General features: G+C 41.0%; 1 protein-coding gene across 1 annotated transcript in view; it reads left to right on the top strand.

Moving 5' to 3' along the window:
- ZW10 (zw10 kinetochore protein) overlaps window positions 1–1,057 on the top strand; it is a 31,795-nt gene extending 30,738 nt beyond the window's left edge. The window contains exon 16 of the mRNA XM_049856957.1: window positions 467–1,057. Within this exon, the coding sequence (XP_049712914.1) occupies window positions 467–587 (121 nt within the window). The 3' untranslated portion in view covers window positions 588–1,057. The remainder of the gene's footprint in view (window positions 1–466) is intronic.
- Window positions 1,058–16,577: the final 15,520 nt, after the last annotated feature.

Raw genomic sequence — 16,577 nt, 5'->3', positions numbered from 1 at the left:
AGTATCTTTTCATTGGTCATTCATGTTCCTTCTTTTGTAAAATGCCTGTTCATATTTTTTGCCATTTATTCTACTGGATTGTTTGTTGTCTCATTGTTGATTTATGGGAGTTCTTTTATGTATTTTTTTAATACCAATCCTTTGTCAGTTTTAAGTGTTTCCTGTGGTTTTTTGAGGCTGTGATCATAATTATGAAGCTCAGACAGGGCTTAGTGAGTATAGCATTGAAGGAGAACAGTTTCATCTTCCCAACCTGGTCTCCTCTTCTATCTGCGCTTATACCAATGTGGCCTATAAGCAGAAGAGGTCAAAGGTATTGAAGGGAGGCCCATGAGGAACAAGGATGCCCTGACTTGCTATTACCATTTAACGTGAAGAAACATTGGGGATCAGATAAGCAATTTTTAAATCTTGCTTATACTTCAGACACGTGATAGGAAATAAAATTTTATCTTTTGTTTTGCAGGTGGGCAGATGGAAAAGGGCCCCTAGCGGCTTCATTCTCCTCTAGTGAGGTGAAAGCTTTAATTCGTTCCTTGTTCCAGAACACGGAAAGAAGAGCAGCTGCCCTTGCTAAGATTAAATAGCTTCATCTAAGAAAGCCGTGTCTCGACTATGTGGATTCCTCTTTTGGGACAATCACTCCTTCAAAGACTTCTTGGAATCGCCCATGGGTTTTAGTTAACCAATATATCGTGGAAGTTTGACTTTATGTAAGAACACCTCCTGGCGTGCATGAGGCTTTATTGCAGAACTGGATGTTAAGATAAGATGTGGAGTGAAGCACCTCAATTTGTTGACTTTCTAGCCACTATCCACCAATAAGAAACTGTAGAACAGCAATATTTCATGTTGCTTCGTTGGCCCTTTGGGAACTGTATACCTTGTAAATGTAGGCCCACTCTGGCCTTGGACCAAAGAATCCAGGAGATTTCAAGAGTCTAAAGAATTTGGGAGCAAATGTGAGATATTTTTGGTCGAGTAGGAACACCATATTGGGCCTTGCAGGAATCAAGAAGACTTCCCTGTAATATTTCTTTGTAATAAATACTGCTTTTCAGAATTAAGGGGTGAGTGTCTTTAATAACATGGGAGTGTTGACAAAAGAGACCAACACATTTTCTTATCTATCATGCCATTCTTTTTATTGAGGTGTAAGACTGTCACAGAGTACTCACTGACTTGTCATCTCCTTTCTCAGAATTCTTAGGACTTCTAGGACTTTGTCTTAGTTATCTAGTGCTGCTATAACAGAAATACCACAAGTGGATGGCTTTAACAAACAGAAGTTTATTCTCTCACATTCTAGTAGGCTAGAGTCCACATTCAGGTTGCCAGCTCCAGGGCAAGTCTTTACCTCTCTGTTGGCTCTGGAGGAAGGTCCTTGCCATCTGTCCTTGCCATCAGTCTTCCCTTGGTCTAGGAGCTTCTCTGTGCAGGCACCCTGGGTCCAAAGGACTTGCTTTTCTCCCAGCACTGCTTTCTTGGTGGCATGAGGTCCCCCGTCTCGCTATTTTGTGTCTCTCTCTTATATCTCAAAAGAGATTGGCTTAAGACACAACCTGATCTTATAGATTGAGTCCTGCCTTATTAACATCATAGAGATAGGATTTACAACACAGAAAAATCACATCAGATGGCAAAATGGTGGACAATCACACAGTACTGGGAATCATGGCCTAACCAAGTTGACACACATTTTGGGGGGAAACAATTCAATCCATAACAGACTTTTTTAAGTATACATTTTTGGACCTTTTTGCTATTTCAACTAAAACCAATTTTTTTTGGTTGGGTGTTTTCCCTTCCCAAGCTCCACTGTTGCTGCACCTTCTCAAACGGCAAAGTTTTTTAAATTGCCGGTGTAACTCTAGTATGTAGGTGCCCATGAGTTGCTAACTCTGGGCTCTATAGCCTGACCCTTTATTTAGTGGACATAGGTCATCCTTCACCTCAACTTTTTGGGTTTTGAACTCTTTGCAGCCTTTGGAGTTATAATGTTAAGATTATCCTAGATGGCTCTAGGATTCTGGATCATCTCTCTCCATAATAAAATATGGTTTTCTGTCATGAATACAGGGTAAAGGGTGTAATCTTTATGTGCTTTTCAGGCAGGTAATATCCAGTGGAAGTTTTCAGTGAAGTGGGCAACTGTGGTGGCATAGTGCTTAAGAGCTATGGCCGCTAACCAAAAGGTTGGCAGTTCAAAGCTGCCAGGTGCTCCTTGGAAACCAAATGGGGGCAGTTCTCTGCCCTGTAGGGTCGCTATGAGTCAGAATCGACTCGACAGCAGTGGGTTTTTGGATTGGGGCATGCTTCCTTAGTCCTCAACCTCCTAACCCCTTGCACACACAGAACAAATTGTTTTTCTCCCTGCATTCAAGGTGTTCTTTTGCCTTCACCCTCTCCTTAGTTCTGGCTCAGTCCCTTTAATCAAGTCGTTCTGGTTGCTTGGTTTTTCTTTTCCTATTTAAGTGTCATAAGAGAACCAATAAAAAAAAGACCAGTTTTTCCTTATAAATCAGCTGAGGTTAATGACTAGCTATTTGTCTATATTCAGCATGTCTTGTGAGAACTCAGAAAAAAGAATTGTTTGAACCAATTTTGCTTTTTTTGAGAACAAAGAGGTTGTCTTTCTTAGAGGAAGAAGGGACCATTTTCACTGATGAAAATACCTGTTTTTGAGAATTGGCACGGTTTCAGGTAGCATTCTTTTCTCAGCAACTGAGAAAAATGGGGAAGTAAGGGCAGAACTAAAATAAATGCATCACATAGAAGAGCCGTTTTCTTTTGTTCATAGAAGCGATTCCTGTTGCTTGACAGATACAGCAATTTGGGGGAGGGATCTCTTGTAACTGAAAAGCACACTCCCCACTCCTCGCCCCTCATTAACACAGAAAACTGCGTAACAGTTCTTAGGCTGTGTAGGCTCAGTCCTTCAGGACTATGTCCCCCCTAGTAACAAATTTATATGCCATGGCTCACTGAGCGGGCAGATTCCATCTTCTTTCCTGGCCAAGGCAGCTGACAGCTATGATTCAGTGGGAGTTCATTTGGTTAGGGGTGAATCATCTGACGGAGCACTTGAGAGTCACTGGCAGCTCTTACAGGCATCTTGTGGATACCTATTCTGATCGGGAACCTGAGTCGGAATGGGATTGGAGCCTTTTTCCTTTCAGAAAGAGCAGGTAGGTTATGGGAGGAAGGGAACTCTAAGAGGCTTGACTCATTCACTGGCTCTATGGGCCAAGTAGAAATCCCTTCCCAAATAGCAACCAGAAGTATAAAATGACTTTTAGAAATAAAATTCAAGCAAGGTTTCCCAAGATTGTTGTAAAAAGGAAGTTAAATTTTTTTTTGTTTTTTTTTTTTAAGGCATCTGCGAACCGATCCAGGAGGTGACTAGATAGATAATGGCTCCTATTTCTGTGTGGATGTTGAATTGTTGGTGACCTGTTCCAGGGTCACAGTTTTACAAGAGGATTTCTCTTGGAAACGGAAATCCTCCAGATGGCACTCTTTCCTCGAGCCTAGGAGCGTTAGAAGCCATGTAGGCCTGGTCTGTGGAAACTGAAGCCAGGGAACCTGTCCATTTTATTCTGGGTTTATATTCTGGGCTTAGCTCAGGAAAGGTCACCCAGTCTCGAATAGCATCTATGCTATAAACTGCAACGTGTCACTGAACAATCGCTTGTGAGCACATCAAACAGTATTTTTAAAATAATTTTTATTGTGCTTTAAGTGAAAGTTTACAAATCAAGTCAGTCTCTCACACAAAAACCCATATACACCTTGCTACACACTCCCAATTACTCTCCCCCTAATGAGGCAGGCTGCTCTCTCCACTCTCTCTTTTCGTGTTCAGACAGTATTTTCTTTGGTTAATAATAGTGTTAAAAGGAGATGTGGATAATCCCCTTTCCATGCTTGCAAGTACTCATGTTATCACTTAAGGAAATGATTCCCAATCTTTTGTGGGATTTCATTCTATTGTTTATCTGATTTCCCAAGATTCTGTTTCTCATTTGAAAGTACTGAGTGGTTCACACACAACCACCTAAGATATTTTTATAATCATAAGAAACCTGGCCCAAATAAATAGTTTAAGATTCATAGCTAGTTTGTGTCACGGATAAATGAAGATGTGTATAGGAGTAACTTCTTAGCAAGGGGAGATAGCTGTAAATGCAGGAAGGGATAAGCCTATTAGAAATTGCCTCACCTACAAAAAGTCTTGGCACAAAGTAGTGTTTCTAAATTAGGTTTTGATGCCCACATTCTTCCAGGGCTTCAAACTGTTTCTTCGAGGTTCAGTCATGGCTCAGGAAGCAATATTGAGAAAGACCTGAATTTTTAAAATTTGAGTGAGCCAAAACCATAACTGGAATAAGAAAAATTATGGGCTGAAGCCCTGCTAGAAATTTAATCTCCTTTTTAGAAAAAAAGGGCAACATACATGTTGCATAGCAACCAATCTCTTGCCTGTTGGATTTTGCACAGAGTTGGAACCAGCAGTGCCCCCTTAAAGATGGCAGCTGACCATGCCACTTTGAATGTGTGTCACTTTCCTCAGTCATGACAATAATCCAATCTCATGCATCAGGCTCCTGAAAGGGCTCACTGCACCTCTTCTGAGTCTCCCATTCCAGGGCTTCAGCCTGTCATTTTTCTTGTTCTGGTCATGGCTCCAGATAACCCAAATTTAACAAGTTTGGGTCTTTCTCGCTTTTGTTTTCTTGGCCGTGATTGAATCAGTTCGAACTGGTTCAAAGCCCTGCACTCTTCCTAATCATAGAACTGATTCTGGACATTTGTTTTGCAATAATTTCTTCCAAAACATATGCGTTTTTTGCTAAAGCCTAAAATTTCCTAAAACTACTGGATGACAAAGTCCCAATTTTGAGAAGTTTTTCAGTTAAACAGAAATTCATTTTGTCATGAGGAGTTTGTTGAGGATTTTGTGATATTACATGATATAACTGGAGATACCTTACATGTCCCAAATCCAAGTTATGAAATCTCTGCCTGGAGGCTGGGGAGGAGGGCAATAATTCTGATGAGCTGTGTATAAATTCTTCACTCCTCCTCAGAAATCTGGTGCCCTAGATTTCTTGTTTAGTGCAAGAGAGTGGAGTGGGAGTACATGGGTCTTAGCTACTCTAGCAACTGAAGAAAAGACTAGTACTAAGGCCAAGAACGTCTATCCCCTCCTTTACCTCAGGTGTATAAGTAGTTCTAAAACGTCCTACATTCATTCTACTTACGTTTTTTTTGTGTTTATTGTGTGCCAGGCATTATTCTAGTCATTCAACAAAAAATCCCCCCAAAACCAAAAACTCCCTGTCCCTCTGGTAATTTAAATTTTAGTGACAAGATAAAGACAAATAATAAACATAAAATAAGTAAATCATATATTATGTTTGAAGATAGTAAAAAAAAAAAAAGCGCCTGGATAAAAATAAACATAGGATGCTAAGGATTGGGAGTTCCAAAGAAGGGGGGAAGAAGGGTGAGCTGCAATTCTTAAATAGCATGGTCAAAGTACACCTCATGGAGAAGGTAAGTGAGCTATGTGGATATCTGGTTGGAGACAACTCTAATCAGAAAGACCAGCCATTGCAAAGCTCTAAGGCAGGAACGTGCCTAGTAAACTCAAGGGACAGCAAAGAATGAGGGAGAGAGGCTTAGTAGGAAAGAAAGTTAGAGAAGTAATAGGAGAGGAGGGGGCAAAGTTGTATAGGACCTTGGTGGCCATTATAAGGATTTTTTTTTTTTTTTTTTACTCTGGGTCAAATAAGAAACATTTAGTAGTATAAAAACAAAGTTAAAAAAAATGGAAAGACATAAAAGTAGAGAGAATAGTGTAGTGAACCCCATTGTACTCATCACCCAGCTTCAATAGTTCTGATCACATGGCCAGTCTTGTTTTATGTGTACCCCTCCATACCTCACTACCCCCCCAAACCACACTAGACTGTTGAAACAAATGCTAGACAACACATCATTTCATCAATAAATACTTCAGTTTGTATCTCTAAAGGGTAAGGGTACCCCTTCCCTTTTTTAAAGTCACTATAATCATCGGTAGGTTTTGAGCATAAAAATGGACAGACCTGATTTGCTTTACTCTTTGCAGAGATTAAAAAAACCCAGTTGCCCTTGAGTTGATTCTGACTCAGCAACCCCATGTGTGTCAGAGTAGAACTGTGCTCTGTAGAGTTTTCAATGACTGATATTTCAGAAGTAGATACCAGGTCTTTCTTCAAGACACCTCTGGGTGGATGGACTTGAACATTCAACCCTTTGGTTACCAGCTGAGCAGTTTAACTCTTTGCACCACCCTGGGATTCCCTTTGTGGAGAATAGAGGGACATATGTGGAAGTAGGAAGAACAGTTAGGAGATTTTTAGCAATAGTAAAGATGGCAGATGATGTTGGCTTGGACCAGGGTGGTAGCAGTGGAGGTTGTAAGAAGTGGTTGGATTCTTGATATATTTTAAAGCTACAGCCAACAGTATTTTTATTACTTAGGGTAACACTAACTAGTGGACTAGATAAGCCCTGAATTCACAATGGTCTAAGCCAGTAAAAGTTCATTTCTCATTTCTGTCACAATCTAATCTGTGACTGTATTCCTGGTCTGGTAGCCTGCCACATGGTCATTGGAGACCCAAGATCCTTCCATCTTCTTATGGCTCTCACCCACTTTTCAGGGCTTGGAATTCCCTTCATTCAGCTGGCAGATGGGGAAAGAGAATGGAGGATCATGAAGGGGCGGTTTTAATAGGCCAGGCCACCACATTGCATGGGCTAGACTCAGTCACATGACCATGCCTGGCTATCAGAGGGGCTGGGAATCCTGTATGCTCAGGAAGAAGAAAAAACTTTGGTGAACATCTAGCTAGTCTCTACCTCAGGATGCTCTGAGGAATTGGCTCTGTGATATGAAAGAAAAAGAGGTGTCAAGGATGATGCCAAGGATTTTGGCCTGAAACAGTGGGAAGACTGGAATTGTTATAGAATGGAATGGGAAAAGCTATATAGGTAGAGCAGATTAGGAGGGAGAGATCAGTAGTTCAAGAATTTTGGATATGCTAAGGTTGGGATAGCCGTTGGGTATCCAAGTGGAGATTTTGAATCAGCAATTAGGTATAAAAGTGGCTTCAGGAGAGAAGTCTGGGCTACAGATGTAAATTTGGGAGTTGCATGTAAATAGATGGTATTTAAAGCCATGAGATTAGTTGAGATCAAGAAAGGAGTATAAGAGGACCCAGGAGTCCCGGACACCCTGAACTCCAGTGTTAAGAGGTTGAGGAGAAGAGAAGTAGCAAAGGACACCGAGGAGTGGCCAGTGAGGTAGAATTTGTGATGAATATCTGGCAGCAGAGTCCTCCCATTAGAGTAGCCTAGCAGGGCCCACTGTGTCCTCTTGGGAGTAGAAGGGCAGCATCTAGTATAGTAGCTTTCACATGTTTTTTCTGGAACTCTGAAAGAAAGAAATTTTCTATCACAAATCAGTTCATGCACACACACACACACACAAACAAAAGAAAACAAAAGCCCCGTAAATATGTGTATATACACACATATCTGAATTAAAAGTCCATATGTGATATGTTTTGTATTTCGTTTATTTTTCTGTCTTTCTTTTTAAATGCTGGCTTCAAACCACTAAACTGGTTTCACAACCGATAGTGACTGATGACCTGCTGTTTGAAAACAAATTTTCTACAAGACTTAGGGTTTTCTTTGAAGATGTTCATAGCCTCTCAGAGTTGGAAAGCATCTTCTCACCAAGGTAAGCTTTCTCTCCACATTTCTGATAGAGTCGTCCAACAATAAAATCGTTTTGGGAGGCAGTGAAGCCTTCCTTTTCTAAGAGGCAAGCTCCGTAACTTTCAAATTGTTAAGGAAGACAAGACAAAAATGTATTGCTCTGTAACTTCTCACGTGTCCCAGTTCTGACCTCTGGAGCGGCTCCAAATGTCCTTCCGTACCTTCTCCGTAACAGCCCTTCGGAGCTTTGGAGACAGCTGCTGGATTACTCCTTCAAGTTTCCTCTTTTCCTGCCTAAACATTTGCAGTTTCTTTAGTTTTTTTTTTTTTTAAAAGCTCTTTCAGTTGTTAATGTCTGTTTTTAAAGATCTCATCCAGAGTCCAACTTTGGTCGCTGCTCTGGTATTGCCTCTCTGATTTGGAGATATTTTTGCCTCATGTCTGTATGCAGTTAGTTAGTTTTATGTTTACATAAATTGTTGTGATGTCAGAGATCTTAATTAATAATAATTAAAAAAAAAACCCAACCAAACCCATTGCTGTACATATATCTATGTTGCCTTTCATCTTGCTAATTTCAGCACATACTTTTTTAAAAATAATTTTTATTGTGCTTTAAGTGAAAGTTTACAAATCAAGTCAGTCTCTCATATAAACTTATATACACCTTACTACATACTCCCAGTTACTCTCCCCGTAATGCGTCAGCCCGCTCCCTCCTTCCAGTCTCTCCTTTCACGACCGTTTTGCCAGTTTCTAACCCTCTCTACCCTCCCAACTCCCCTCCAGACAGGAGATACCAACATAGTCTCAAGTGTCCACCTGATGCAAGTAGCTCACCCCTCATCAGCATTTCTCTCCAACCCATTGTCCAGTCCAATCCATGTCTGATGAGCTGGCTTCGGGGACGGTTCCTGTCCTGGGCCAACAGAAGGTTTGGGGACCTCGACTGCTGGGATTCTTCTAGTCTTAGACCATTAACTCTGGTCTTTTTATGAGAATTTGGGGGTCTGCATCCCACTGTTCTCCTGTTCCCTCAGGGGTTCTCTGTTGTTGTCCCTGTCAGGGCAGTCTTCGGTTGTGGCCGGGCACCATCTAGTTCTTCTGGTCTCAGGATGATGTAGCCTCTAGTTCAGGTAGCCTTTTCTGTCTCTTGGGCTCATAATTACCTTGTGACCTTGGTGTTGTTCATTCTTCTTTGATCCAGGCGGGTTGAGATTCATTGATGCATCTTAGATGGCCGCTTGTTAGCGTTTAAGAGCCCAGATGCCACACTTCAAAGTGGGATACAGAATGTTTTCTTAGTAGAATTTATTTTGCCAATTGACTTAGATGTCCCCTGAAGCCATAGTCCCCAAACCCCCGCCCCTGCTCCGCTGACCTTCGAGGCATTCAGTTTATTCAGGAAACTTCTTTGCTTTTGGTCCAGTCTGGTTGTGCTGACCACCCCTGTATTGAGTGTTGTCCTTCCCTTCACCTAAAGTAGTTCTTACCTACTATCTAATCAGTAAATAACCCTCTCCCACCACCCCCATAACCACAAAAGAATGTGTTCTCAGTTTAACTCTTTCTCAAGATCTTATAACAGTGGTCTTATACAATATTTGTCCTTTTGCCTCTGACTAATTTCACTCAGCATAATGCCTTCCAGGTTCCTCCATGCTATGAAATGTTTCACAGATTCATCACTGTTCTTTATCGATACGTAGTATTCCATTATGTGAATATACCATAATTTATTTATCCATTCATCCGTTGATGGGCACCTTGGTTGCTCCCATCTTTTTGCTATTGTAAACAGTGCTTCAATAAACATGGGTGTGCATATATCTGTTCATGTAAAGGCTCTTATTTCTCTAGGATATATTCCAAGGAGTGGGATTTCTGGGTAGGTAGTATGGTAGTTCTATTTCTAGCTTTTTAAGGAAATGCCAGATTGATTTCCAAAGTGGTTGTACCATTTTACATTCCCACCAGCAGTGTATAAGTGTTCCAATCTCTCCACAGCCTCTTCAACATTTATTATTATGTCTTTTTTGGATTAATGCCAGCCTTGTTGGAGTGAGATGGAATCTCATCGTAGTTTTAATTTGCATTTCTCTAATGGCTAATGATCGAGAGCATTTCCTCATGTATCTGTTAGCTGCCTAAATATCTTTAGTGAAGTGCGTGTTCATATCCTTTGCCCAATTTTTAATTGGGTTGTTTGTCTTTTTGTGGCTGAGTTTTAACAGAATCATGTAGATTTTAGAGATCAGGCGCTGGTCTGAGATGTCATAGCTGAAATTTTTTTCCCAGTCTGTAGGTGGCCTTTTTACTCTTTTGGTGAAGTCTTTAGATGAGCATAGGTGTTTGATTTTTAGGAGCTCCCAGTTACCTGGTTTCTCTTCATCATTTTTAGTAATGTTTTGTATTCTGTTTATGCCTTGTATTAGGGCTCCTAACACTGTCCCTATTTTTTCTTCCATGATCTTTATCGTTTTAGACTTATATTTAGGTCTTTGATCCATTTGCAGTTAGTTTTTGTGCATGGTGTCAGCACATACTTTTAGTGTTTGAGTTCCTCTTTAGATTTTTAACTCCGAAGCACTAGTTATTCTTTCAAGTTTTGTTTTCTTTGCAAATTAGATGAGCCACTCTTCATTCAAATTTATTAGCAAGATGTTGAAGAAGACAGAGCCTGAAAACATTGGGGCTAGTTACTAGAAGCCTCCCTATGACCATCTAGCTGTTATTCCAGTAGCTATAATCTATCTGGAGCTCTGGTGATGCAGTGGTTAAGAGCTCAGGCTGCTAACCAAAAGGTGAGCAGTTCAAAGCCACCAGCTGCTCCTTGGAAACCCTATGGGGCAATTCTACTCTGTCCCATAGGGTAGCTATGAGTCAGAATCGACTTGAAGACAATGAGTTTTTTTTTGTTGTTATAATCTAACTAAAAAAAATCATCCATCTACATTTCTCCATTTAATTCTCGGAAATATTTTCAGAGATTTGTCACATGCTCTGCCATAATCCAGCTTTGTTATGCCTTGGCAATCCTGTAATCTATTGGTCTATTGACACTAGAAAACAAGTGAGGTTGGCTTGAGTAACTTTTTCTTAGTTATTCAATACTGACTACTATTGGTCACCTCTTTATTCCCTAAATGCAACAAACATTGTTTCCACTTAGCTGTGTGTTTGTGTCACCTTAAATTGTACGTGACATCCCTTAGGCAGCTTCTTTTCTAGGACAAGGCAATTGCTGCAAAGTCACTACGGTTCCTGCACATAAGTCCAGAGCATCCCCCAAATACCACGCTTTGAAAAAACACCTTCTTAGTTTGTTACTGTGAAAAGAAAAGAGCAATATTTAATAAGACTTGCAGATATAATTTACTGAGTGCATACTGTATGCCAGGTACTTTATATACCCATCTCATTTAATTCTTTACAAGCCTGTGAGCTATTGTTTTATCACTTCCCTTTTACAGGTGAGCAAACAGAAGCTCATGAGGCTTAGTGTGGCAGGAAGCCTCTAAATTGGCTCTCAGTGATCCCTACCTCCTTGTAACCATGCCCCTGTGTAATCCCCTCCCCTTGAGTGTGGGCTGGGACTAAAGACTTGCTGAAGGAATGTCACTTCTGAGATCAGAGTACAAAAAACTGTGACTTCCATTTTGCTCACATTTTCTTTCTTGCTCTGAGGGAAGCCAGCTTCCATATTGTAAACTGCCCTATGGAGAGAGGTCCTGGTGACAATGAGGTGATGGAGGTCTCTGGTCAACAGCCAGCTAGGAAATGAGGCCCTCATTCAAATAGCCTGTGAGGAACTTGATCCTGGTAAGTCATCATGGGAACGAGTTCAGAAGCAGACCCTTCCCCAGGTGAGCGTGGAGTTGACTTCAGTGCTGGCCGACACCTTGATGGTGGCCTGTGAGTAGACTCCAGAGCAAAGGACCATTTAGGCCGCATCCAAATTCCTGACCTATAGATGCTGTGAGATCATAAGGGTTGTTTTAAGCCTCTAAGTTTGGGGTAAGTTGTTTCATAGCAATAGATAACTAACAAGCTGCCCGAGGTCATACGGCTAGAAAGGCCTGGAGCCTGGATTTGATTCCAAATTCCATGTGTTCTTAATACAACTACCACTTTTGCCAAGAATCAGATATAAATTTTTCTGCCTTGGCCTCTAGGAGGGGAAATAAAGGCCTGGTCCCAAACGGCATTTTGAAAAAACACTAACAGACACTATTTAATGAGAATCTTCTGTGTGCAAGATAGGCTTATTGTTTCCATATATGATCTAACTTAATCTTCCCAACAGCATCATAAGGTGGGTATTATAAATTACTTAATATTTGGGGAAACTGAGACTCAGAGAAGTTATGTAATTTAGCCGTAGCCACAGAGCTAACGAGAGACAGAGTTAGGATTCAAACCCATGGCTCTTTCCATAGTCTGTGAATTTTTTTTTTTTTTTTAAGCTTTCTCTTTATGCATCCTTCTTTCAGATCTTGTTGCTCCCTCTCTCCTCTGCCCTCCAGGAATTGTCCTCTAACTGCCCTCCTCCTGCCCTCTTCCCTCCTACCTCAATTCTCCCCTTAACAAAAAAAAAAAAAACAAAAAAAAAACCCAAATCCATTGCTGTTGAGTTGATTCTGACTCATAGCAACCCTAGAGGACAGAGTAGAACTACCCCATAGAGTTTCCAAGGAGCGCCTGGTGGAATCAAACTTAACTGCTATGCCACTAGGGTTTCCCCTTGGCTCCCCTTCTAGGGTTTCCCCTTGGCTCCCCTTATATCCACTCCGCTCCCATTCCCCCGAACACTGGGTATGAAATAACAAACACATAACATGCAGCTGACATTTTCCTGGTACCTCCACTTCTCCTCTGACTCCTCCTTCCCTCCGCCCCACCTGCTCCCTCCAGCTAATCCAATCCCACAGTTTCTGGATGTTCAAAAGCTGCCCAGGAAAAGACTCTCCGCTTGCCAGAGAGGATAGCCCTTTCCCCTTAGAATCAGACACTCCTGGGTCACTGTCACAGGGAATTCCAGAAGAGACGGTACACAACTCCAGCTACTGGGTACTAAGACTGCATAGCAGCTAGAGTCCTTGGATGGGCTCGGTTTAAAGCAGGGCAACCCCTTTTCCCTAAGATCTGACTGGGTGGAGTGGTGTGAGGAGTGGAGCAGCCATTGGCTGGCTTTTCTCTCTCGCTGCCATCCCCAACTTCAGAAATGCGACTTTAAAAGAATGTTAATGGCTTTCGTTTGCGTGAAGGGCTCCATTTATGCTTGATCACCTTGCAGTATGAAAAAAATTATGCATAACATTAAATACATCACATTAACTTTGTTATAAATTGCATTTCACTACTAAGCCCTGTTCCTAAATCCATAGTTTAAATAGTTGGCCATTTCTGTAGCTCTGTTATTATTTCTTCCCACTAAAAAATTAGAACTTGTTGCTCACCGACATGTATTTAGTAGTCTGTTCTAGAATTTTTGTGAAATTGGTATCGATCACATTGGTCTGCAGTGGCAGTAGATTTTTTGCCTCTTTTTTGAACACTGATCATCTCAAGGACCATGTTTTTGTAATTACATCTGTGGCTTCTTTTATTTGCAAGACCCAGGTGATAGAATTCATCTGGGTCTTGAGTGGTGAACTCATTTGAAACCCAGGTTTTCTTTTCACCTGTTTTAGACTTCATTTCCCTCTCAACCGTGTGTGTTCTGTCATTTCCAGGTTGAAGATAATTCCCCTCGATAGGGAGAATGGAAGCAAACAGTGTTCGAGCTGTTGAGCTTTCTGTCTGCCATTTTAAAAATATAATGGCATCAACTCCAAGCATAGCCTGAGTCTTTCTTCTTCCTTTTTTTTTCACTGAATGTCACCCATCCTGCCCCACCTCCCCCTCCTCAAGCCCTTTCAATAATATTTTTCGCGAACTTCAGTATAGTATTCCTGGCTTTGATCTTCCTGATGCTATTTTTCCAGGTCTAGGCCATTTTTCTATTTTTGGTTATAAAACGCTATTTACTCCCTTCTGTCTTTTGTTGTTGTTTTATAGAACTTATTGCTAGTTCCCATTTACAGTTATGCTCCTGTTTTTTATTGTATCTTCATATTTTATTGTATGGCCAGATTTTTAGTTTTGAAACCTCTGTCCTCTATTCCCACACTTTCATGCCTGGTTTGGTGTCTTTCTTTAAACGGTCTATGGCTGTGAGCTCATTTCTGACATGTTTCTGTGCCCTTTGAAATATGGTTTCTTAAAGCCAGGGTCTGTGCCTAACTAAGCCCAACCATTTCTTCTTTGCCTATTGTGAATTTTGGAATTGTTCTCTAATAGATGCTTTGGATAAAAATTTACTCTCTTTGCTTCCTTGACTTTCTGAAGAGTGATTATTAGCAAGGCAATTAAAAAACACACTGAACTCAACAAGAACAAAATGAAGTAGATTTAGAGGGGAAAAAAAAAAGAAAAAAGCCATGGGGAATACCACCTTACCCCTATTAGAATAGCAGTGATCAACAAAACAAAACAAAAAAATGGAAAACAACAGGCGTTGGCGTGCGTTGGCGTGGGTGTGGAGAAACCGGTAACTCATCCGCTGCAAGCGAGAGCAGTCTTGCCGCTGCGGACGACAGTTTGGCGGCTCCTCAAAATGCTGAACAGAACTACCATATGGGCCAACAACTCCAACCCTAGGCATGTACCCAAAGTGATCGAACGCAGGAACGCAAACAGAAACCTGTACACCAACGTTCATTGCAGCAGCATTCACAATGGGCAAAGGATAGAAACAATCAAAATGTTCGTCAACAGATGAATGGATAAACAAAATGTGGGATACGATCAAATAAAGCTGTAAAGAGAAATGAAGTTCTGATGCATGCTGCAACACGGATGAACCTTGAAAACATCATGCTGAGCAAAATAAGTCAGTTGCAAAAGAACAAATGTTGTACGATCTCACTTATATGAAATAAGCAAATATATAGACACCAAGATTATTGTGGTTACCAGGGGGTGGGAGGGAGGAAGAAAGAGGGGCTTTCTGCTTAGGGGGCACTGAGTTTATGTTTATGGTGGTACAGTGATTTGGAAAAGGATAGCAAGAACGGTTGCACAACTTGAAGAATAAAATCCATGTCACTGAATTGTACATGTAGAAATTGTTGAGATGACATGCTTTGTTATGTACATTTTGGCCAAATTAAAAAAAGAAAGTGAAAACAAAAAGCCCAAAAGCCAAATTCCCCCCTCAAAGCAAAACAAAACAAAACACAGCAGACATGCGGTGATAAAAGACTTTTGGGAGTAGAGAGTGGAGATAGTTGTGCAGTATAGTGATTGTAATTAATGTCACTAAATTGTACATGTTAAAATGGCAAATTTTTGGTTATATATATTTTACCACAAAGAATTAGTAAAAAAAAAACAAATAAACAATAACCCACATTGAACATAGCAGAGTGAGACCCTCAGCACACTTATGGAGAGCTGGAATTTCCTGCAGCCCTGGGTCAACCTGTTTACTTTAGAAAAATATCAGCCACTTCTTCGGCCTGCTCGGGCAGTTCTGCATACACATGGCTGTAGTATTCTTAATTGTTTTTCTGCTTCACCTTACCTCAGGTGCCCATTTGTTTAACACTCGCTTTTGTATCAACCTACGAGGATTTAACTCAGTGGAATCTTAACTTTCTGGTTTTTGTTAGTCTTTTACCAGCTTCTGTCAGAAAAGCTGTAAGGAAGAAAGAGTAGTTCTGTCAGAGGAGAAGCAGTCCTGTATGACAGCTCTCTCTTTTTTTCTTTTTTAAAATAAAGACAAAGTCACCATCTCATTGAGAGGGTAATATTATTTTTCCATGAAGCAAAGCAGTAAACAGCTAATTTTTAAATTTTCACAGAAGTATAATTTGCTTCAGAATAGAAGAAGAGGGCTCCTGAGAAGCCCCTAATCTCAGTTCTCTGTTTTGTTACTTCGTCTTGGGAAAGACTGGTAGGAGGTGGGGTGGAATATGTGAGAATGAAAAGGGAAAGGAAAAAAAGGAAGGAAGAAGCTGGTTCTGATCCTTTTCAGAATCCTTGCTGTGACCAGCTGCTCTCCAGGGACTTGGGTAAGAGGAAGGGTGTAGAAGGCAGGGTTGGAAGAGCAAAATGGCAGCATGGGCTCTGGAATCAAGGCTTTCTAACCAAGTCTGTTTACTTAGCTCTGTGACCTTGGGCAAGTTATTCTCTCTGTGGCTTAGGATCTTCGTTTGTAAAATGGGGATAATAATATGAACAACCTCATGCTGAGAAGACGAAGTGAGGTAACCTACATAAAATATACAGCACAGGGCCTGTCACACAGAAGTGATCATAGACATGTTAACCCTTAGTGTTCAGCACTTCGAGCTCAATGTACACAATTTAGAGTTTAATTACATAGGCAGCTCTCCAACTAAATTGGTACACCTTTGAATGCAGGAATGGTGTCTAATGCTTCTCTTGTTGTGGAGCTGGGCACAGTAAGCTTAATAAATACTGTGGGCTGTGTAAAAACGTGGCTCAAATAAAGACAGAAGAGGGAGCACCACTGGGGCGGGAGCTGGAATATTCTTTTAAGTAACCCATGAGACCTCCAACATAGCAAGGTTTTCATTTTGGGTCCCAGGAGAGCTTCTCCTTTTGGATGTGTGTGGCTATTTGTGTGTGGGTGTGTGTGTATATATGTATATATGCCCGCTTAATTAGAATTCTTACCACCTGGAGACACAGTGCACCTCCAGCTTTTGTCATCAGGACTCTTCAGCAATAAT

The sequence above is a fragment of the Elephas maximus genome, chromosome 17 (assembly GCF_024166365.1).
Source record: "Elephas maximus indicus isolate mEleMax1 chromosome 17, mEleMax1 primary haplotype, whole genome shotgun sequence".
NCBI lineage: Eukaryota > Metazoa > Chordata > Mammalia > Proboscidea > Elephantidae > Elephas > Elephas maximus.
Note: the sequence above shows the minus strand (reverse complement) of the source record. Positions and strands in the feature narration are given on the sequence as shown.